General features: G+C 38.1%; 2 protein-coding genes across 2 annotated transcripts; both read left to right on the top strand.

The window, feature by feature from the left end:
* Positions 1–5,859: 5,859 nt before the first annotated feature.
* LOC306859539 (CCN family member 2-like) lies at positions 5,860–11,467 on the top strand. Its single transcript, XM_079400601.1, has 5 exons — positions 5,860–5,989; positions 6,638–6,854; positions 7,858–8,106; positions 9,566–9,786; positions 9,868–11,467. The coding sequence occupies exons 1-5, from the start codon at positions 5,921–5,923 to the stop codon at positions 10,150–10,152; spliced, it is 1,041 nt and encodes a 346-aa protein (XP_079256727.1). The 5' UTR covers positions 5,860–5,920; the 3' UTR covers positions 10,153–11,467.
* A 304-nt stretch (positions 11,468–11,771) lies between these two features.
* On the top strand, positions 11,772–14,276 carry LOC306859541 (P2Y purinoceptor 1). The gene has a single exon (XM_079400604.1). The coding sequence runs from the start codon at positions 11,818–11,820 to the stop codon at positions 12,805–12,807; it is 990 nt and encodes a 329-aa protein (XP_079256730.1). The 5' UTR covers positions 11,772–11,817; the 3' UTR covers positions 12,808–14,276.
* Positions 14,277–21,684: the final 7,408 nt, after the last annotated feature.

Raw genomic sequence — 21,684 nt, forward strand, 5'->3', positions numbered from 1 at the left:
GCCTAAAGCATTACATTTTAACACAGTTCAATGCTTTAAGCAGTCCACCATTGTTCCTGTCCCCAAGAAACCCCAGCCCACCTGCCTAAACGACTATCGCCCTGTAGCCCTCACATCAGTGGTGATGAAGTGCTTTGAGAGACTGGTCAGAGACTTCATCATTGCATCATTACCAGACACACTGGATCCACTACAGTTTGCGTATAGACATAACCGCTCCACGGAGGATGCCATCTCACACCTCCTCCACACCACAACAAGTCACCTGGACTGCAGAAAAGGGAATTATGTAAAAATGCTGTTTGTGGACTACAGTTCAGCGTTTAACACCATAATTCCCTCCACACTCACCTCCAAGTTGGAGGTCCTTGGTCTCAGCACATACTTGTGCCAATGGATCTCCAGCTTCCTGAAGGACAGACAGCAAGCCGTACGGATGGGTAAACACACCTCATCCTCCATCACCCTAAGTACTGGAGCCCCTCAAGGTTGTGTTCTGAGCCCCCTGCTGTACTCACTGTACACTTATGACTGTGTGGCCACTTCCAACTCCACCACCATCATCAAGTTTGCTGACGACACTGTTGTGTTGGGCCTGATCTCAGACAACGACGAGACGGCCTACATACAGGAGATTAAGAACCTGGAGAGTTGGTGCCAGGTGAATAGTCTACACCTGAACATCAGCAAAACTAAGGAGCTGATAGTGGACTTCAGTACGAAGCAGGAGCGGTCATACCAGCCGATCACGATCAGCGGGACTCCAGTGGAGAGAGTGGACAGCTTCAGATACCTGGGTGTTCACATCACGCAGGACTTGACTTGGTCCTGTCATACCAGCACCCTGGTGAAGAAGGCCAGGCAGCGTCTGTACCATCTGAGGGACTTTAGACTTCCCTCTCGGGTGCTTAAGACTTTTTACACCTGCACCATCGAGAGCGTCCTGACGGGCAGCATCACTTCCTGGTTCGGGAACTGCACTATGCAGGACAGACGAGCCCTCCAGAGGGTGGTGCGTTCAGCGGAACGTACCATCCACACCGAGCTCCCTGACCTGCAGGAGATCTACAGCAAGCGGTGCCTGACCAGGGCCAGGAAGATAGTGAAGGACCTCAGCCATCCCAACAATGGACTCTTTTCTCTGCTGCGTTCAGGGAGGCGCTTCCGCTCCATGAAGGCGAACACAGAGAGAATGAGGAGGAGCTTCTTCCCGCAGGCCATTCGGAGTCTTAACCACTCTCCACTCTAAGCACATCACCCCACACTTCCACTTTGCACATTTTCATTACAATCTGCACTAATTTGTAGAAGGTCACGTAAGGATAAATGAGTGGGACTTACATACCATTTGTCTTTGTCTTTAGTATTCCTTTTACTCACTTATACACTTTACTGCACTGCACAGCACACGGACACTTTATCACTGACATACACTTTACTTTTTATAGAATCTATATAGAATCATATTCTAATTTTATTCTTCATATCTATTTTTATTCTCATATCTATTTGTTATTTTATTTTATTGCTAGTTTATTTCTGTATATATGTTTACTGTACTTTTTCTATTTGTATTTTTGTAAACTTGAGGTTTTTCTTAATTTTGTTGGACAATTTGTTGGACAGTCGTACAATACATTTCACTACATGTCGTACTATGTATGTATATGTATGTGACAAATAAAATTTGAATTTGAATTTGAGTTCTTTCTAAACCCCTGCTTTTAAAGCAGTTCCTAAACAACAACCCTTATTTAGCTTGGCCTAATCCAGCAACTCTAACCCTGCGTGAAGCCACATGGGCCGTTTTCTGTTTCCCAACCAGCAAAAACATCCCATTAAATGTGTCATACATCAGTCTGCTGGAACAGTGCTTAAAAATGTGGTAGCACCACTCTTTCTATAAATCCCTCAGTGTGCTCTATGCTATTAAGACATGGATTGAGATGTAAAGTTTTTGAGCAGATGTAAAAACATTATTTTTTCCATTTGCCATTTATTTATGGCTGCTTGCATGACACCCCTGTATAACGGAATAAAGCACCACTGTTTGTTGTTCATGCATCTGTGACTTCTTAACTCAACCCTGCTATCACTCTAAACTGTCGTCAGATATGACTCATACCCAAACCAAATGCGGTACACATGAGGTTAAATGATCAAGATTCTTATAGAACGTTGGAGGTCGTCAAGATCTTCCAGCTAAAGAGCAGAATATCCATTAAAAATATTGACTCTGCTGGCCACGTTAGGAAGCAGCTACTGCAGTGAATCTATCCTTTGTCCTGTATTTATTTGTTCATGCTTATTTTAAGGCAAGAACTTCTGTAACAGAAAAGGGTTGTCGTTATTTTAGTGTTATTATGACTAAGGGGATATTTTCCATATTTAAATTCAGCTTCCAGTAACCTGGTCAAATGAGTGATACTGGTATTTCAGAATATGTTATCATTCAAATTTTGAACACCCATATGACATGTTCATTTTCACAAGCTGTGATGGTAACATGATAATCATTAGCACAGATGCATCAATCAACCAATTCACATTTTGCAAACTGATTTTGGGGGGAAATTTGTGTAATGTAATTTGATATGATAAAATGTGTCAATTGGAGCTAAGAGAACTACATTTTTACTGGCAGCTGAATGTAGTATGAAATTTTTCAACTTACATTCAAGCAACAGGATGTGGTGAAACGTGATTTCTACTGTGCACACCACTGTTCTGCAGAATGCTTCATCTCTCATTCTGTAAATTTCAATATGACTTCTGAAGTTTACATTGAAAGATTTCACAGATTCAGTTGAAATATTTTAATATTCCCTTCCAGACGGTTGCTGGGCTCTTCCCGTAAATCTGTTACTGAATGTGGTTGTGTGTGTTTTCTGACATCTTTCCTGTGACTGTCAGATTTGCTTCCTCTCAAACGTCATTACTTGACCCTTGCTTAGAATAGTGTTCTTATTAGAAACTAAAGGCTTTCCTGTTATGACAGTTTCACACATTTAGTTAGAATGCTTGGAACGTAGGTATCATTTCCTCCCTTCAAAAACAGTTAGTCAGATTCAGGTTCTTCTTTTTAGAGGGTGATTTAGCTACATCGCTGCACATCTGGGTTGCAGCTGCGATTAATGTGTAAGAGGTCTGTTCAAATGAAAAGAAAAAAGCAACCTATTAAAGCAACTTTAATGTTTTACTTTGCATCAATTTTTATGGTGAAAAAAGCAAGCACCAATGAATATATAAAAGAGAATATAAAAATGACAAGTTAGTCTGCACTGAGAAGTTAATAATATGTAGAATAGTCTGTTCTGATTAATCAATTTTGACTGTCAGTGATTTTAGTGGTAGTGTTAATACAAGTACAATTATGAATTAATTTCAGCTAATATAAATATTTAATCTTCATATATTTATTTATTTTGTGACTAGCCCTGTAAAAATCTGCTCTGCCTGGGTGTTTTTAGCAACATTGACTGGCTGGCTATAGATTATCCCTATTATTCAGAAGTTTTTGTTTGCAAACATTTTTAGGTCTCAGTGTCAGGTTAGATTTAAGATTCATATGGAAGGAAATGTAATATTGTCAAGGGATATACAGCAAAAACATTTCCAATTTTCAAATTATTAGCTACGACTCCAACTGATTAACTATGACACATATTGCAGTTGGGGCCAAATTCTTCAAACCTCAAAGGCACACCAAAGACTTTTTAACATTAAGACAATAAGAAATTGTCTGGCGAAGCCTGAGAAATGTTAGAATTATGTTCAGTTTATCTGGTCAAGCATGTCGGTTCATCAAGTAATTCTTCTTTATTACAGGGTGTAGAGTAACTGAGGATCTAGGAAGAAAGGAAATTGGAAAGGTCCTAAGCCAAAGCCCTGAAGATCACATGTGCAGCACACAGGAATTGATGTAAATGAAGGAGTAAACACAAAGACAACTTATTTCCAATACCAAAATGAGGTTTACAGAACACAGAATATTTCTATAATGAAACCAATTACACCAAACTGAGTTTTCCTGTTAGGGTTGATGTACATTCATTCTAGAATTGCCATATGACTGAACTGCACTGTCATTTAGTATTCAGGGTTTTACTCTGCTGTACCAAAGCAGGTGTTAAATGAAAGTGCTCCTGCACATGGCTGGTTTAGTGTATGAATCAGAGCCTGCCTTTCCAGTATTCTGTATTCCTGCTAACTTAAGTCAGTTCCTTGGTACTCAGCAAGTGAAGATCAATGTGTGTACTTCACTTTAAGCAAAAACTTTTCCATGAGACATTACTGGACTAGTTTTTAACCACAACTGGCTGAATTTTAGACATGAAAGAGGGTCCCACATCTGCTTTTCTTGCTCTGTTAATCTCTAAATATTTAAACAATATTTTTGTGGATCATCCTTCCAGAACAAATTTACACATTCCTGACACCGTATAACATGTTTCCACTGGACTCTGATGAACGTTTATTTAATACCGTTTATAGATAATAATATTTTGATTACTCTGCCCTCCACTCTTAAACTGAATTAAAAATCATTCAAGAATAAGACAATATTTTTCATTCTGAATACTATTACTGTGTTTTGCCTATAAAGATACTGTATGTGTGCACTGTTCCCTTTATGGGGATATTGTACATTCCAAACATTTGTGATTTTTGGAAAGGATGTCAGAATAAATGTAAGAGTGGCTGGACAGAAGTTTTAGACAAAACTAATATCCACTCCACTTTTGCTGTATCTGGCAGGCCACATGTGTTCCAGCTGAATTATCATGAGCTGTGGTATTTGTAAAAGTGAATTTCTCGTCTAGGTCTATTTTTAAACCGTCATTCCCAGTGGGTCATCCTGCATTTCAAAAGGATTGTTTTGTCTGAGCATTTGATGTGAAAAAATGCACAATGTCTTTTTGAGAAGCTATTTTTTTCAGTGCCACCCACAGTTTAAATGTAAGCAAGTTCTCTATTTTAAATGCTATAATGATTTAAACAAGAGGGAGATTTTGATCACTGAAACTTTTTAATGTCTGTATTATTTTTCAGACAAACTGTCAGTGTGTATTAGTACAAATGACATTGTTGTACTGTTGGGTGGCACAGTGACAATCTTTAGGAGTTAGTCATTGAATCATTTACTCGACCAATTCATTTAAATCATTCAGGAATGAAACAAAGGCTGAAAATCATATGCTTCCCTACTATATAATAGGCGAAAAGAATAGTATGTCTCAATTTACAATTTATTCATAAGACAGCAGCAGAAAAGTAACCAAATTATTATAGCCAAGCTGTCTTTATTAGTGAGTCATTGAATTGTTTACTCAACAATTCATTTGGAACTACTGATACATTCAGGAGCACCATGAGTGTGTGTCTTGGAGATTTTATTCTATTAAATTCTGTTTTTACTTCATTTGGAATTATTGCTGGTTTAAAAAAATACACAAATTGGTGTCTAATATGTAAGTTATACAATATAACTTTTTTCTTTACTGAACTATTGTGCAATATCATACTCCCAACCATGCTTATCAGTCTGTTTTACTATTCAAATATTTGATGTAGCAATTCAATAAACAACAGTTATTAGACTTTAGATGTAAACAGAAAACTTGGATGTGGTCAAGAACAATCCTTAATATGCATCTTCTCTTCCAAAAGTCCATGTTTCACCTCTTCACACCAGAGCACACAAGCAGAGGGAGAAAATAATTCCTGGTTGTGGAAATGGGCAACGGAGATGTGGAATTTGAAACATTTCTGATCCAGGTCCAGCCACTGTTTACCCTGCAGTCAGGCTATGACATCAGAGCGAGGACTTTATAAAAGTGCATGTGCACAGAGCCAGGCAGTGAGAAAACAGTAACACAAGTAGAAAATCTCATTGTGGTGGAACACATAGCAGAACGTGATGGAAAAGCTACAGAGAGACAGGAAAAACCTGATGGCATGGGCACTGCTGTTTTACCTGGGCTCACAGGTGAGAATCACGCACTTTATTTGCATGCATGCATTTTGCCAGTGGAAATGTTTCTGATGTCTGTGTTCAGTTTTATGTCCAACAGCTGTGAGATTTGATCTGGTTACTTTGTAAATTGTCTTGCTCAGAGTTGAGAGGAGGGAGCAGTTAGTTTTTTTTTTATCAGGGACTTTTTGTGGGAAGTTTTGTTGTCTGTGAGAACTCTAAATTAAACAGAGTTTTTCCAGTATAAACTAAATGTAATGGAGAATTAATGCTTAATTACAGAATCAAGGTTCTGTACAAATGTAAGATTGTCATCTTAAGCTTGTTGGCTGTAACACTAGCTTATAATTGAAAGCAGTTTTATGTATTCAGAGTCTCGGAAAACTTACCGTAAGTGATTCGCATGAGGGAAAATATTTTTCCTTTTGCTTCTCCTTATGCATATTATCAATTTTAACCAAAGCTGGATGTTTTAAAAACCAGCAGTGCTATTATTAGAGGCATAGATAACCAATACAGCATTAATGGGAAACTTGAAAGAAATACATTATATTACAGGAATGTCTGATTACTGAAACTTTACGGTTTTCACATGGTACAGATTTTGTAACAGATGCTCTGTTGCATGCATTACATAACACTTCTTCCTGTATGCTGTCTTAGGTGTGCTGTGAGCAGTGTGGTGGCCCTTGTCAGTGCCAAAGCTCTGTACCAGCCTGCCCAGAAGGTGTTCCTCTCATTCTCGATGGGTGCCAGTGCTGTCAGTTGTGTGCAAGGCAGCAGGGTGAGGCCTGCAGTGAGCTGTATCCATGTGACAGTCAGCACAGCCTGCAATGTGACTATAGTGCCAGCTTCCCTGGAGAACCAGGAGAGTGTGTCAGTAAGTTTCAAACACCAAATACACAGCATTACCACTAAAACACTATTACAGCCATAAGCTCCACCCATAGGTCTTGACTGACATGGCTCACATGGCTATCATTTTTTAACTTATTATCATAATTTGGGATGGCACTTTGCAATTTAATTCGTCATTTTTGACATCGGTTTGAGCATTTGATTCATCCTTTAAGATCAATTATGCCATGTTGTACTGGATTGATAAAGAAATACAACACAAATTTATATATAATAATATAATATATAAAATATCATAGAAATATGTATAGTTTATATATAAATATATAATACACATATATATCGTTTATGCTACACTATCTCAAATGAGTCAGTATAATTTTGACAGGGTTGTACTGGATTGATAATGAAAATATATTTAATTAAATAGCATTTGAGCTTTTCATTTTTTTCCATTTTCATCATTTTAGCAGCTATTGTAATTTATTTTATTATTTGAGAATTTTATTTATCTTAATTTTGGCAGGGCTGTACTGCATTGATAATTAAAAATTAAATATCAAACACAAATTCTATATATAGTATATTAATAAAATATAAAATATCACATTAATTATATGTTTTATTTTTTATCATGTATGCTACTTCGAATGAAGAAATTAAATTGCATTTTAGTTTTTGATTTATCAGTTGATTGACAGTTTGATTTATTATGTTACCTTAATAATGTTTTTTAATGTAAATAAATAATTGCTACAAATTATAGCCAATCTTAATTTTAAGACAACCAAAAATTTTAAGATTATATTAAAATAATAAAAATTTGTTAAAAAAACAATTAATTTCAAGTTTTACAAAGACTATTTATGTATATATATATATATATTTTTTTTTTTTTTTACAGTCGGGGCACATAAAATACAAAGCCAACCTCCACAGCAAGCCTTCATAAAACACCACAACATTTAGACCTTCTGCATTGCATATAGTGTCATCAGTGTAATCTTCTGAACCTTTGTTTTTAGGTCAGAAAGAGCTGGGCTGTGAGCATAATGGAGTCTCCTATCAGGAAGGCCAGGTATTTCAGCCCTCTTGTGCTCTTCAGTGTCACTGTTCGGGTGGAGGGGTGACCTGTGTGCCCCGGTGCAGTGAGGATGTTCTCCTGCCCACCCCAGACTGCCCTCATCCTCGAAGGGTTCAACAACCAGGAAAATGCTGTAAAGAATGGGTGTGTGAAAATATGGACAACACAGTGCTTCAGGATGCTCACATAGGTACTTTATTACCCATCGGCTGTTGTTGTTGTTCATGTAATAGTATTTCACGAGCTGGAATGAAAACTGTCTCTCTTCTTTGGGATTTTGCATAAATCTTTTTTCATGTTTCTTATTCGAATCCCTATCTGAGAACTCTCTATTACATTCCCGTCTGAGGTTTTCATTGTGGGATTCTGACCATTTTAATTAAAAATGTCTTGCCAAGATGGAACCCAAAAGCACAAATTCTAGCTTCTTCCCGAAGCCAACTTTCCATGATTCATAACAGGACTCATGTCTGTGTAGCACAACAGTTAAAACTCTAAAAAACCAGAGAGCGTGGAACACCGGACAGGAGGGTGTTCAAAAGCAATGTCACCCAGGTTAAATCAGCTGGAATGGTACATTTTGTTCTGAGTGTGTTTACAGTGGTGATGTTAACAGATCCATGTGCATAAAATACTGCCAATGAATGACTGATTATCATCTCATAAGGATGGAGGTATTTAGTATTGCTTCCTTGGGATTCTCAAATTATAACAATGATTGTCAGATGGTACAAGCTGATTGCAAATTTATGCAGATCTATGAGTTTTAGTGAGACAGAATTAAAGGGATAGTTCACCCAAAAATGAAAATTCGGTCATTAATTACTCACCCTCATGTCGTTCCAAACCTTTAGGACCTTTGTTCATCTTCGGAACACAAATTAAAATATTTTTGATATTAAGATTATTAAAATTTTTCATTTTTCATTCATCTCTTTAATATTTAAACTTAAACTTAACATGAAATCAACACTAATACTATATACTGTAATTTCTAAATGCACATTGCATGACTTGTGAACAATACAGTGTGTTATTTTAACCCTTAAGTCCTTTTCCTAGTTTGATGTTCCCAATCAAAATGACTGCCCTTAAAAAAAGTATTGTTCACTCAAAAACAGTGCATAAGCTGAGATCAATAAATCAGTTCCAAAAAATAATTACAAAACCAGTACTAAGTGAAAGAAAACATGTTGATAAAAAGATTGAATCCAATATTTGGTAATAATATAGCACAAGATCTTTTGTATGCTGGTATGAGTAGAAAAAATCCCCCCAAAAATAATTCTGAACATTTTTAAGTTGTTATACTCTGTTTTTAGTCCAATGTGATAACATTACATAGAATTTCGGACTCTCTATCCAAATGCTAACTAAAAAATAAAAAAAAAATATTTTTTAAATGTGACCATTTTTGGCTTTAGTAATATATTGTGACATAATTTAAAATGCATTAACATATTTTTATGATTAAAAAATATTTTTGAAATGTAATGAAATACACCTGGCTAAGTATGAAACATGAGTTAATTGGGTCTAAAATAGTCAATATGTGGCAATTACAAAGTTCCCTGTTTCGTTTTGAAACAAGTTTTGTGTAAGTTTAATTGAACTGTGTAAGTCTAATTAAATTGTTTTTGGAATGGCAGCTTCAGGAAGTGATCAGACAATGCCTGCAGACTCTGCATACCAAAACAGACCCGGTTCAAACTGCATAGACCAGAGCTCAGAGTGGAGCGCTTGCTCACACACCTGCGGGCCTGGAATATCCACACGGGTGTCCAATCAAAACCTGGCCTGTCGCCTGGAGATGCAGGTGCGCTTGTGTATGATCCGACCCTGTCAGCCTGCTCTCCAGAGAAACCCACAGGTGAGTCTCCAATCTACCATAGGATGCTTTGGTTTTGACTATTCAAACTATTCTCTAACCAACCCCGCTTCTATATTTCAGTGGTCAAGGAGGAAATGTCAGCCCAGCTACAGGTCAGCAACCCCAGTGAGGCTTTTCCACCAGGGCTGTTATAGTACGCAGTTCTACAGGCCCCATTATTGCGGCTCATGTAAAGACAACCGTTGTTGCACTCCTTACCACACTGGCACAGCACTGGTCACTTTCCGTTGCCCTGGAGGAAGACTGCTTAAACATGCTGTCATGACCATCAACTCCTGCATCTGCCATTACAACTGCCCCTATTCATCTGGAAGGGCATATAGAGGGACACCGTTCTGGGGTTAGAAACTGACTCTCTTATAGGCTGACTTTCAATCTAGTAGCTTCATATTGGATGCTCTGAGTTTAAAATGTCTTGTTGCATGTTAGTTACATGGACCCAACTCAAGATTTGACATTTAACTTCATCGACAAAAACAAAACAAAACAAAAAAAACACTAAAGAGCACTAAAGATAAGCCATTTGAGATTTGACAGCAATGCTTTTTTCAGGGCAATTTCTCAGTAGCCCCTCACTGTAGACCAAAGATCCAGGGATTGTGGTTGGATCCACATCTAGGGGGTGGAGATGGTAGGTTTAGGGGAGGAGATTGGTAGGTTTAGGGGTGGAGATGGGTGGGTTTAGGGATCAGGGGATGGAAACGGGTAGGTTTAGGTATATGTAAGGTGGGAGGAGTTGGATCTGGATCCAACCACACCCCCTGGATCTTGTGTTCTGCAGTGAGGACCATCTCAAAATTTTCTCTCTCTCTCTCTCTCTCTCTCTTTTTCTATTGGGTTTACACAGTGGCAGATGTTTTACTCTGAAAAAACTTTACACTTGAAAAATATTGAACAATTATATAGAAGTTCTTTCTGTATGTTTGTCAGTTTTGTGCTTATTATTGGACAATTGTAGCTTTCAATGAATTCCAAAGCTATTAGCTCACAAAAGATGAAAATTATGTAAATGAGATCTAATGTTTTCTTCACTTCAAGAAATAGGATCTAAGAAAAGAAACGTCCTGTCTCAGACAGATTTGAAATGTACCCAAATAACATTGTGAATGCAAAAGAATTGGTTAGAAGCTATGGGAAATGATTTTTTGAGTTACATGTGGCATGTTCACCTGTATTTACTGCCGGCTTTAATTTGAAGACTGACACTAGCTGTCCTTTAGTGTTTACCAATTTCATGTAAATGGATTGACTGTGTATACATGTAAATACTTGTTTATGTCTGTATGTTTCTGTCATTAATAATAGAACCTTTAACATTTGTGTTCATTTGGAATATTTCAAGTTTCATTGCACTATAATTTGCCACCTCACATATTTGCAGTCATTTGTCAGACCTTATGCAAATGGTTTTTTAAAAATCTCATCATAAAAATCTCAGAAATACTCAACAATAGCAAGTTACTGAAATAAAATCTAGTAGTTTGAGTCTCCCACTGTACAGCGATTCAGAAGTGTAAGGCTGCCCTCTCTTGTTTTTATGAGGAAAGGCAAAAAAGAATTAGATGCTCTATTTTGCAATTGATAGAATTTGTTTCATGTTTACTGTAGGGCTATGCATATGAATGGAAAATACAATAGAAATAAAGTGGATATCCAGTGTAATAATACTAAGTGAGATTTTTTTTATTACATGTACTCCGGGTATAACTAGGCTATATAACGATATATAATTACATATAATTTTATAATTAAACAATAGGTCCTTTAGAATTCACAGACAAACTATATTATTGTATGTATAAATGTTAATATAGCCTATTAGTGCTGTTTCTCTATCATCTAAATTAGATAAAGCTCAAAGTTCAGAGTTTTCTTTAACATGTGCTGTGCCTTTCTCTTTGAAGGCGTAAGTCAACGTGCCCACTTCCTGTGACAAAATTTAATGTGCTTGAATTGTCATGCATCTCCAACCTCCAACAAAGGAAGTCTGATGAACGTCTTTAATGAACAATGGAGTCCAATTCTTCCTGTAAATCTGTCAGTTTTAATTTCACGCACATATTTTTGCCCTCAGTCTACGTGACTGTTTTCATTCTAGGAGTTATTGGCAACAGTTTGGGGCTGAAATCTATGTATGATAACTGGAGGAAGATTGGTAATGTAAATATATTTGTGCTCAATCTTTGCCTGGCGGACATTTTATATCTTTTAACCTTGCCTTATTTGGTGGTTTACTACGCTTCCAGCAGCAAATGGATATTTGGAGATGTTTTCTGCAAGATTTTAAGATTGTGTTTCTGCATCAACCTGTACGGCAGCATTGGTTTCCTCACGTGCATCAGCGTTTACAGGTACCTCGGCATCGTTCACACTTTGAGGGCTAAAGGCAGAATTACAGCGAGATACTCTGTGGTGATTGCTTCGCTGGTGTGGTTTTTGGTTTTTCTTCAGTGCCTGCCTGATATGTTCTTTGACAAAACCAACAACAACGTAACATCATGTTTTGACACAACTTCGGACAAGTACATTAGGGAATACCTGAAGTACAGCATCGGAAGGACGCTTGTTGGATTCGGGATCCCGCTGTTAATAATGGTATGCTGCTACGGACATGTGGCGTTTACTCTGGTGACAAAGAAAAACATCGATGTCATCTTGAAGCTGAGGTGTCTCAGGCTGGTTGTCATCCTGACCCTGCTCTTCTCTGTTTGTTTTATTCCTTATCATATTTTTAGAAATTTAAACCTGGCAACTCGAATCTCCAAACTGGACGGCACGTGCCTGAAATGGTATTCTAATGTGTACATCTTAAACCAAGTTGGTAATGGATTGGCATGCATGAATAGTGCGATTAACCCACTGGTTTACTTCTTTAAGAGCGATGAATTTCTGGTGAAGTGTTTCGTAAAGTGCGGACGAGCCCGCCAATCTGCTGGCGTCCCTCTTGTGGCAGACTGTCCCAGACAGAAGCAAACTCTCGACAGCACGGCAATGAATTAGAGATAGCCTCAATGGGGAATCTTTGTTGTGTGATGACTTTTTCTCGCCTCCAGGACATGGCTGTTCATCGAGAGTGAATGAAACGATTCTTATCTTGTTCATCTTTATGATAGTTGTGGTTAATTGGGGCCCCACTCTGTCGTCACGGTATATGTATGTATGACAGGATATGCTCTCATGCCTCATTGTATTCTGAAAACCAGAAGTGAGTTTGTTATTGTGTTTCAACTTTCAACCATCAAGATCATTTTATGGTGTAATCATAGCTAAATGGGTGTATTGTTTATGTGGCTTGCAATGCTTATAGTTTGACACATTGAATGACTGAAAATACATTTTTGCTTTTTATGTTTGTATAGCCTACATGCATATAGAACTTAACAGATTTTTGAGTTGGATAATGTACATTCATCAATATCACAGTAGTGCTCTAGTTTCCAAGCAACAATACACTGATAAAACAAACACAAAGTGGATTACACAAATGAACAGTGTTATAATATCCACATTAAGATATGACACACCAAGCAGTCTTATATGACTGCCATGTGGTAAAGTAAAAGCAAAACTGAAAGATCTGAACTTTCCTCAACACTGACAAGATGGATGGATGGATGGATGGATAGATAGACTTGCATTCCAGTACATGAACAAAACTATGCAAGTTAAATAAATATATTATATACAAACAAGATAGAGATATTTTAACTAAATATCATAATGTCACCTTTTCTTTGTATGATGAATTTTGGTACTGTGTTTTGTCTCTGCTTGATGGCTAACATAAAAACTGCTCTCTGAAGGAAAAAAAAGGGGAATTCTTTATTACCCCAATTACTTTAACACATATTGTAAATATATATATTATGTTTTTTATTTATTTGTTTATATTCTTTTTTTAACATTGTCAAAGCAATAAATTTTGAAGAAACACTTGTGTCACTGATATCTAGAACTTTTGGAGAAACATTATTTTTAACAGTTCCCATTGAAGTTCATGACTGCCAGATAAACACATCTTGGATGCAATGATGCACATAGGGATGCAATGTTGCACATAGGGATGCAATGATGCATCAGTATTAAAATTTTAGCAGATATTGTTCATATAACCTACTGAATAATTAATTGTGCATAATTTCTACCATTTTCATATTTAGATTATCTTTTCTTGACAGTAGTGAGAGTAGTGGACAGGTTGCCTTAAACTTTTTAAGTTTGCTCAAATTTTTTTTTTAAAGTGCTGTAAAAAATCTAAATCAGAATCAGAATGAGCTTTATTGGCCAAGTATGTTTACACATACAAGGAATTTATTGTAGTGACAGAAGCTCCACAGTGCAACAGAAAGACAGCAACAGGACAGGACACAGATAATAAAAGAATATACAAATATCCAAATAGGCAATGTACAAAACAGCAAAAACACAGAATATAAAATAGACAACTATGTACAGGTCAAGTATGTGCAAATTAGAAATGAGAAAATAAAAATGAAATAAGTGAGTGTGGTGAATGGATAATGTATTAGTTGTGTGTTCCACGTTTATTGTTGAGTGTTCATGAGATGGATTGCCTGAGGGAAGAAACTGTTTCTGTGTCTGGTCGTTCTGGTGCTCAGAGCTCTGTAAGTTGAGATAACAAACATTTACGGCAACCAGTTTCAGCAGATTTTTGAGTTTTCTTAACTTGTTGCTTTAAGTTTATACAACAAAAAGTTGAGAAACTACAAAATCTGCTGAAGCTGGTTGCCTTAAACTTTTAAATTTGTTCAACTTTTTTTACAGTGTACATCTGAATTATATAACCATTAATAACTATTATTGTTATTAAAATAACTCCAGATCAAACCAAACAATATCTAATATTAGCAAACCTAACCATAATATCTAGCGGTTTATACTACATTTAAAGACTGTGCATTTGTTTAGTGGAAAGCGTAAAGGTTAAAAGCCAGAAGCATAGCCTTTGCTGCTGTTGTGAGGAGCCTGCTTGCCGAGTTTGTGAACTATTGGTCTGGCAGACATTAAAGGGCAAGACCAGGCAGGACAGATCATATGTCTACAAGTCATTAGGGTGGGGGATGATGGGGGAGAGAATGCACAAGCTTCTCTCATTTAGTTCCATTAAAATGAGCATCTGAAGTACATCATACTGCTCATGACAGAAGTTGGGGATTAATATTTAAGGTTATCTGCTAGTTTTCCCTAAAAATGGATGCACTTCCGAAGGAGTTCTGCAGACAAACAAGCTGTGACAGTGCCGGTGAGTTCAAAGTGTGACAACTGAACTTATTAAGCGTGAACAGGCAACAGATGGATAGTGCTGAGATTTTACAACACTAAGAGTTTACAGACAGCATAAATTGTCAGAATAAGACAAAGATTTATTTATTGATTTTTTTTAAATGATTTGAATTTTTCCTGGTGTATTAGTGACATTTGGATGTTTGCTAAATGGAGCTAAAATTTGCTGTAGAGCAAAGAGATAAAATGATTAACTTGTTTATTTTTCATGAAGCACAAGCAGCACATGTGGTCATATGGGTGTGGTATGTGTACAGGAAGTTGTCCCAGGGTGAAAGTGCACACTACACTTGCTTGCTTGTACGAAAACTTCCTGAGACATTATTTAGGTTGTTTTTGAACAATTCTTAACAACAAACACACAAACCAGAACATGATGACCTTTACACAAATAGAAATAAACAGATGAAAACTCACAAGTAAACTTCAATACAAAATTAACATACACTCACATTTTACAAAAATATTTTTTTACGACAAAACAGATATATTGTTCAACATTAAGACATGGTGCGTTTCATCTGTTCGCCTCTCCCATTTGCTTATTTAATAAAAACAAAAATACCCAAAATATAACTTTTTACATGTTATTCATGTAAATGTTTAGCCTATAGTTAATGTAATGAACTACACAGTGGTTACTTTGATACATATCTGTGTTCACATTCATCATATTATTTTTAAATGTGGCAAATATTAGATAGGCCTACCAGTCTGAACGAGTGACGGTGTTGTGCCCATTTTCGACCCCTGCCAAATTATTACCCCTTTCGTTTAAATCGCTACCTAATCCAAACCCTTCCCCCACACCTAACCCTAAACCTACCAAGGGGGGTAGTAATATGGCGGGGGTCAGAATTTGGCTCAACACCGGCCCTAAACTGACCCGTATGCGCACAAGAACGATGACAAAAAAGCATTAAGCGCGCACGGAGGCCACTGAATTGAGCGAGTGTTTACGCGTTCATTTAGTCTATATAAACTGATGTGCCGCGAAAGCCAGAGGATTCATGAGCTGGCGATAAGGAGGACGAAGATGAGGAGAAAAATGTCTACGGTACAACCCAGTAAGTTTATCTTGTATAGAGCTGTCTCTGATACAGCGCAAAACAATGTTCCGACAGCGTGGAATTACGACGAATGTCGATCGCATGAATTCCGTTTTGATTGTTCAGACTGCGTTCGCATTGCAAAACATCTGACCTGAATCAGATTTAGTATGTTTCGAGAAGTGGCCCAAATCAGAATCGAAAAGATCAGATTTTATGTGATTTGCTGTTCACACTGTTACAAACTAAACGATCTAGCTAGCATATGAGCAAAAAAAAAACAACAACAAAAAAACAAACAAACAATCATTTTGGCCACATTTTGCTACAGTGTGAAAGTTGCCTTTGTCACCAGAAAAAAAAAAAAAAAAAAAAAATCAAGTCAAAAGTGGCTCAGAAAATGGAAATTAGTTCTTAGTAGTTATTTGCTTGCAGATGCCACTTTATTTAGGCTATTATATCTAATGCAAAAACAATGAGGCCTTTTTTTTTTTTAGATTTAGACTTTTTTGTGACTCTTGACATTCATTGTGACATTAAGTTAAACAAACCTGGTTAAAAAAAATAAAACTGCATGTGTCTCCTGAAACGAACAAACAAAAAAAACATGTTAAAACCGGTTGGCTGGTTTAAGCTAGAACTAGCTTTAGCTGGTCTCCCAGCCTGGCTAAACTGATCAAGCTGGTCTCCCAGCCTCGCCAGCTAAAGAGGTGGTCAAAATGCTTCTAAAACCACTGATCTATATAATGACTTTACTAGATCAGTGTCTAAAACCAGCCTGCTGACCAGCTATGACCAAGATTGAGACTGTGTTAGCTAAAACCAACCAACCAGCAGGTTTTAGTTCCCTTACCAAAAAGTAGTAGGCCCTATACTTCAAGTTTATTTTATTAAGTATACTTAAGTAAAGTTAAAGTATATTTGTAAGTATACTTTATATAGTAAGTATACAAATTTCAGTGTACTAGTAGTATACTTGTAAGTGTACTATTTCAATACTCCTTGGGACTAAATTGGCCCACTTTCTAGTATATAAAAGTATACTTTAAGTATAACAATAGAAAACTTTGAGCACACAACTAGTTTGCATCAATGTTTTTAGCTTGTACTTATACTAAAATTTAACAGTTATACTGATAGTTTACTAATTAAATGTGTAGTAGCATTTTAGTACACTTTGAAGTATAGTCTCAGTAACTATGTACTAGTAACTAGTTTAGTAGTTTTATACTGAAAGTATACTCATAATTTTTTTAAGTGAACTTTAAGTCATACTTTAAGTATACTACCATGTCCCTATTATGTATTAATTTGTATATATTTTGTTGTATGAATATCTGAACATACAAAACATGAAGAGAAAGAACAGGGTATCTGCTTGTAAACAAACATTTTATTCTAGTTTCATGCATTCTTTTTTTAAAACACTTGTATGTGGTTAAGTTTCATAAGTAAAAAATGAAGAAATAAATAACATTTTGAACAAAAAGCTGAAAAAAGACTTTGAATCGGATTCAGAATGATAATCAAAACGTAGATGGAGTCGAACAACACCCCAAAGCTTGACAGTCATTATTACCTCTTCATTGGTCGACATTTTATTCCATAACGTTTCACAGTTTTGATGCTGTTTTATGTCAGATGATCGTGTTAGATTACATCATTGGTCTCAAACTCAATTCCAGGAGCGCCGCAGCTCTGCACAGTTTAGCTCCAACCAGCTCCAAATCACACTTGCTTGGAAGTTTGTAGTGATCCTGAAGAGCTTGATTAGCTGGATCAGGTGTGTTTGATTAGGGTTGGAGCTAAACTGTGCAGAGCTGTGGCCCTCCAGGAATTGAGTTTACCTGCATCCCAATGTTCATACTATCCATCCTAAATAGTATGTGAGATTACAATAAGTGTGTCCCAAAGCATAGTATGTTGAAAAGAGTATGTCAAAAGTCCCCGGATGGTCTACTATTTCAGGTCGATTTTTAAAGTGTGGATCCGTGCACACTGTAATGGCTAAAATTGCCCACAATCCATTGCGTTTGGTGAAGGATTCGGTCCAGAGCTACAAACACGAATAAAACGCGTTAGAAAAACTACAAAAGTGGCGGATGCGCGCGATCGACAGGTAGGTAGAGAAGTTTACAAAAAGGGGTTTGAGTTACTAATAATCAACATTTAACCTGGTAAAAAAAATTTTTTATTGTTATCCATGTTATATTTCATCTGCAACCACAATGTGAACTTTTATAAACACCCATTTGGTCATTAACTTTTAAATGCATCATTATGCAGAAGATATTAGCAAAGTTCTCCGCATTAAAGACCCACGACTGGCAGATCAATGAGATACTTCTTTTCTCTCTAATACGGTAGGAAGTTAAATGAAATGAAATGTGGAGGATGTTAACTGTGACAAGATGATTGACAGGCCAGTTTACAGTGACTGGGTGCGTGTAACAGGTGCAACAGAGCAGTCTGGTAAAGACGCAGTTGTGTGACGTGATAGTATGTCCCAAAGCTTGAATACTCTTCTACTACACACTCAAAAGTGTGTACTTTTTCTTCACCAAAAGAGTACATACTTTAAAGGCGTAGTATAAGTAGGCACATTGGGACGCAGCATGTGAGACCAATGGATTACATGTGAAGCGTCCCCTACCGTATAACAATGAAAACATGGATTCTAGGAGCACAAGTATAGCTCAAATATATTTAGATTTTTTTCTAAGTATGTCAAGTATACTTAAATGTCATTTTAAGTATATTTCTGAGAAGTACATAAAAAGTAGACTAACAGTATACTTTCCTATTTTAGTTTAAAAGAAGTATACTAATAGTACACTTGAATAAACTTTTTCCCTAGGGGTTGTTTTTTTTAGCAGGGGGGAAGAACATTGTTTTGATTGTGCTTCATCTGTGCTTCTCTGTGACTCGAGCACTGATCTATAATAGAGATATATATATATAGAATAGTATTTTGGTATAGATCAGTGGGTTCGAGCCAACGCTGTATATACATCTTATCAGAGCTACTTTTCTCTGTAAACGGATATAACGTGACTCCACTAGAATGCATTTCCCACGAAATCTGTGACCCATGTATGATATATATGCCTATATAGAAGTGTATATATAAAAATATAAATTGTTAAAAAACAAAAAAAGCTAATTTATTTCACATATGAAGTTAAGACTGTTAATACTGAATAAACAGCCTATAAAGTAAGACTATTAATGTCACACTCTGTGTAGGAGAGACGACGATCAAAGGAATAGTCTTTATTATATTCCAGAACAAAGGGGTAATCCACAAGGAAACAGCAGAGACACACGAGCAAGATGATAGAGACCCGACAAACACAGACTGAACAGAATGGGGCTTAAATGCACAGGATAATGAGGGATAGACGGGTGCGGGGAATCAACAAATTATCAAACTAAACTAGGACAGGACCAAATAAGTACAAACAGGGACAGAAACGGGGGCAAAACATGACACAAACAGTCCAGAATCCTGACATTACTCCCCCTCCCGAAAGGTGCGTCCTCGCACCGTAGCTACAGCAGAGGAGAGGGATGGATGGGAACTTGGGAGGAGGCTCAGGAGGAGGACGGACACCCGGTAGGGGGCCGGCTGACAGAGACCAGGGAAGTGACGAAGGAGGGAGGAGCTAGGAGGGAGCTGGAACGGGAGGAGCCAGGCGCCTGACGGCCCACAGTGGAGCCGACGGAGGGAGGAGACATGGAGGAGCAACGGCGGCGGAGTAGGTGGCGGAGGAGCCTGAGGCGGAGAGCCGAAGAGCAAGGGTGACGAGGAGCTCTCAGGACTGCCATCCAGGATCAAAGCCCACTCCTGGCTGTACTTTGGGACAGAGTCTCTCACACGGCTGGACTGGGAAACGGGAGTCCACTCTGGACTGGATGTAGGGACTGGAGACGAAGGAGGGCTGAACGGGATCAGCGGGGACGAAGGAGAGAGGAGAGGGGGCAAGTCGACATTCTGATCTGTTTCCCAGTCTATTAGGTCCCCCTCTAAGTCCAGCAGTCCCAGATGTATAATCAGCTCCCCCTCAGCCGCGGTGCAGTGGGCGGAGCTCCCCTCCGCAAAATGGTCACGGCATTCTCCCACGAGGCGGGCGTTGTTGCCGGCTCTTGCTCCTGGACTGACATCATTAGCAGCTCCGGCTCCGTGGTGATCCGTGGCTCTGTCGCTCCGTGCGGCGATGGCTCATCTGTTGCGGTGCGCTCTGGCTCTCAATCAGCGGTAGGCTCGGGCATGCGCTCCGGAGAGATGGTGGGCTGGGCACTGGGTCCAGAGGGAATTGGAGAGATCCTCCTCGGGACAGATGGTAAACGGAGATCCGGCGAAATTCACTTGAGGACCATCCTCGGACGACGGCGCTCTGTAGGCTGAGTTTAAGCTGGCGTCATAGAACGCACAGACCGCGTTGTCAGTGTAGCAGGAGAGGTTGGCGAGTACCAGGAACAGTCTGGTGTGGCCCTCGAGCGATCTCTCCCCCTGCTCCAGCAGGAGGAGGAGGAAATCCAGGCGGGTGAGAAGGTCCATGAAACACAATGGAAACAAAATACACTGAGGGAAAAACGGAAACAAAAATGGAGGGAACTCACAAAGGTAACGGTTTTCAGGTCGGGTCTTCTGTCACACTGTGTAGGAGAGACGACGGAGACAAGGATCAAAGGAATAGTCTTTATTATATTCCAGTACAAAGGGGTAATCCACAAGGAAACAGCAGAGACACACACGCAAGACGATAGAGACCCGACAAAAACAGATTGAGCACAGTGTTGCCAACTGCTTTCAATTAAAAGTAGCTAAAACTGGTAGCTAAATGTCACTAGATGACATCATAATGCCAAATTCACTGATCTATATAAAGATGAATAGAGATCAGTGGGCAAGATGAGAACTTAGATAAAGTTTGTCCAAGACGTTGCTATATTTGTCCCTAAACTTTTGAAAAAAGTCTCAAACGGGGTCTCTAAATCAAGCTACAAAATAAGCTAAATTGGCAACACTGATTGAACAGAATGGGGCTTAAATGCACAGGATAACGAGGGACATACAGGTGCGGGGAATCAACAAATAATCTAACTAAACGAGGACAGGAACATGATCAAGTAAGGACGAACAGGAACAGGAACAGAAACGGGGGGGGGGGCAAAACACCACACAAACAGTCCAGAATCCTGACAATTAAATAGCAGTCCCAAACTAGTTTTTGTTAATACAGTTAAGTTGGTATGAGCCACCACAGCATTTAAACATATACAAAATGACACAAAGTGAAAATAACATGATATTTTTGGGTTATGGAAACAGCAGTTACCATGGTGAATATAATGAAACGTGGAAACTGCTCTTGAATAGAATGAATATCATACCTTTATGCACATCCTTCCCAGCTAACACACGCTGTACCAGTTATGTGATTTATCGGATACTGTACTTTTATTTCACGCGTTGCATGCTCGTGCAACTATATACGGTGATATACAGCGCGCGGCGCCG

The sequence above is a fragment of the Barbus barbus genome (genome assembly GCF_936440315.1).
Source record: "Barbus barbus genome assembly, chromosome: 40".
NCBI lineage: Eukaryota > Metazoa > Chordata > Actinopteri > Cypriniformes > Cyprinidae > Barbus > Barbus barbus.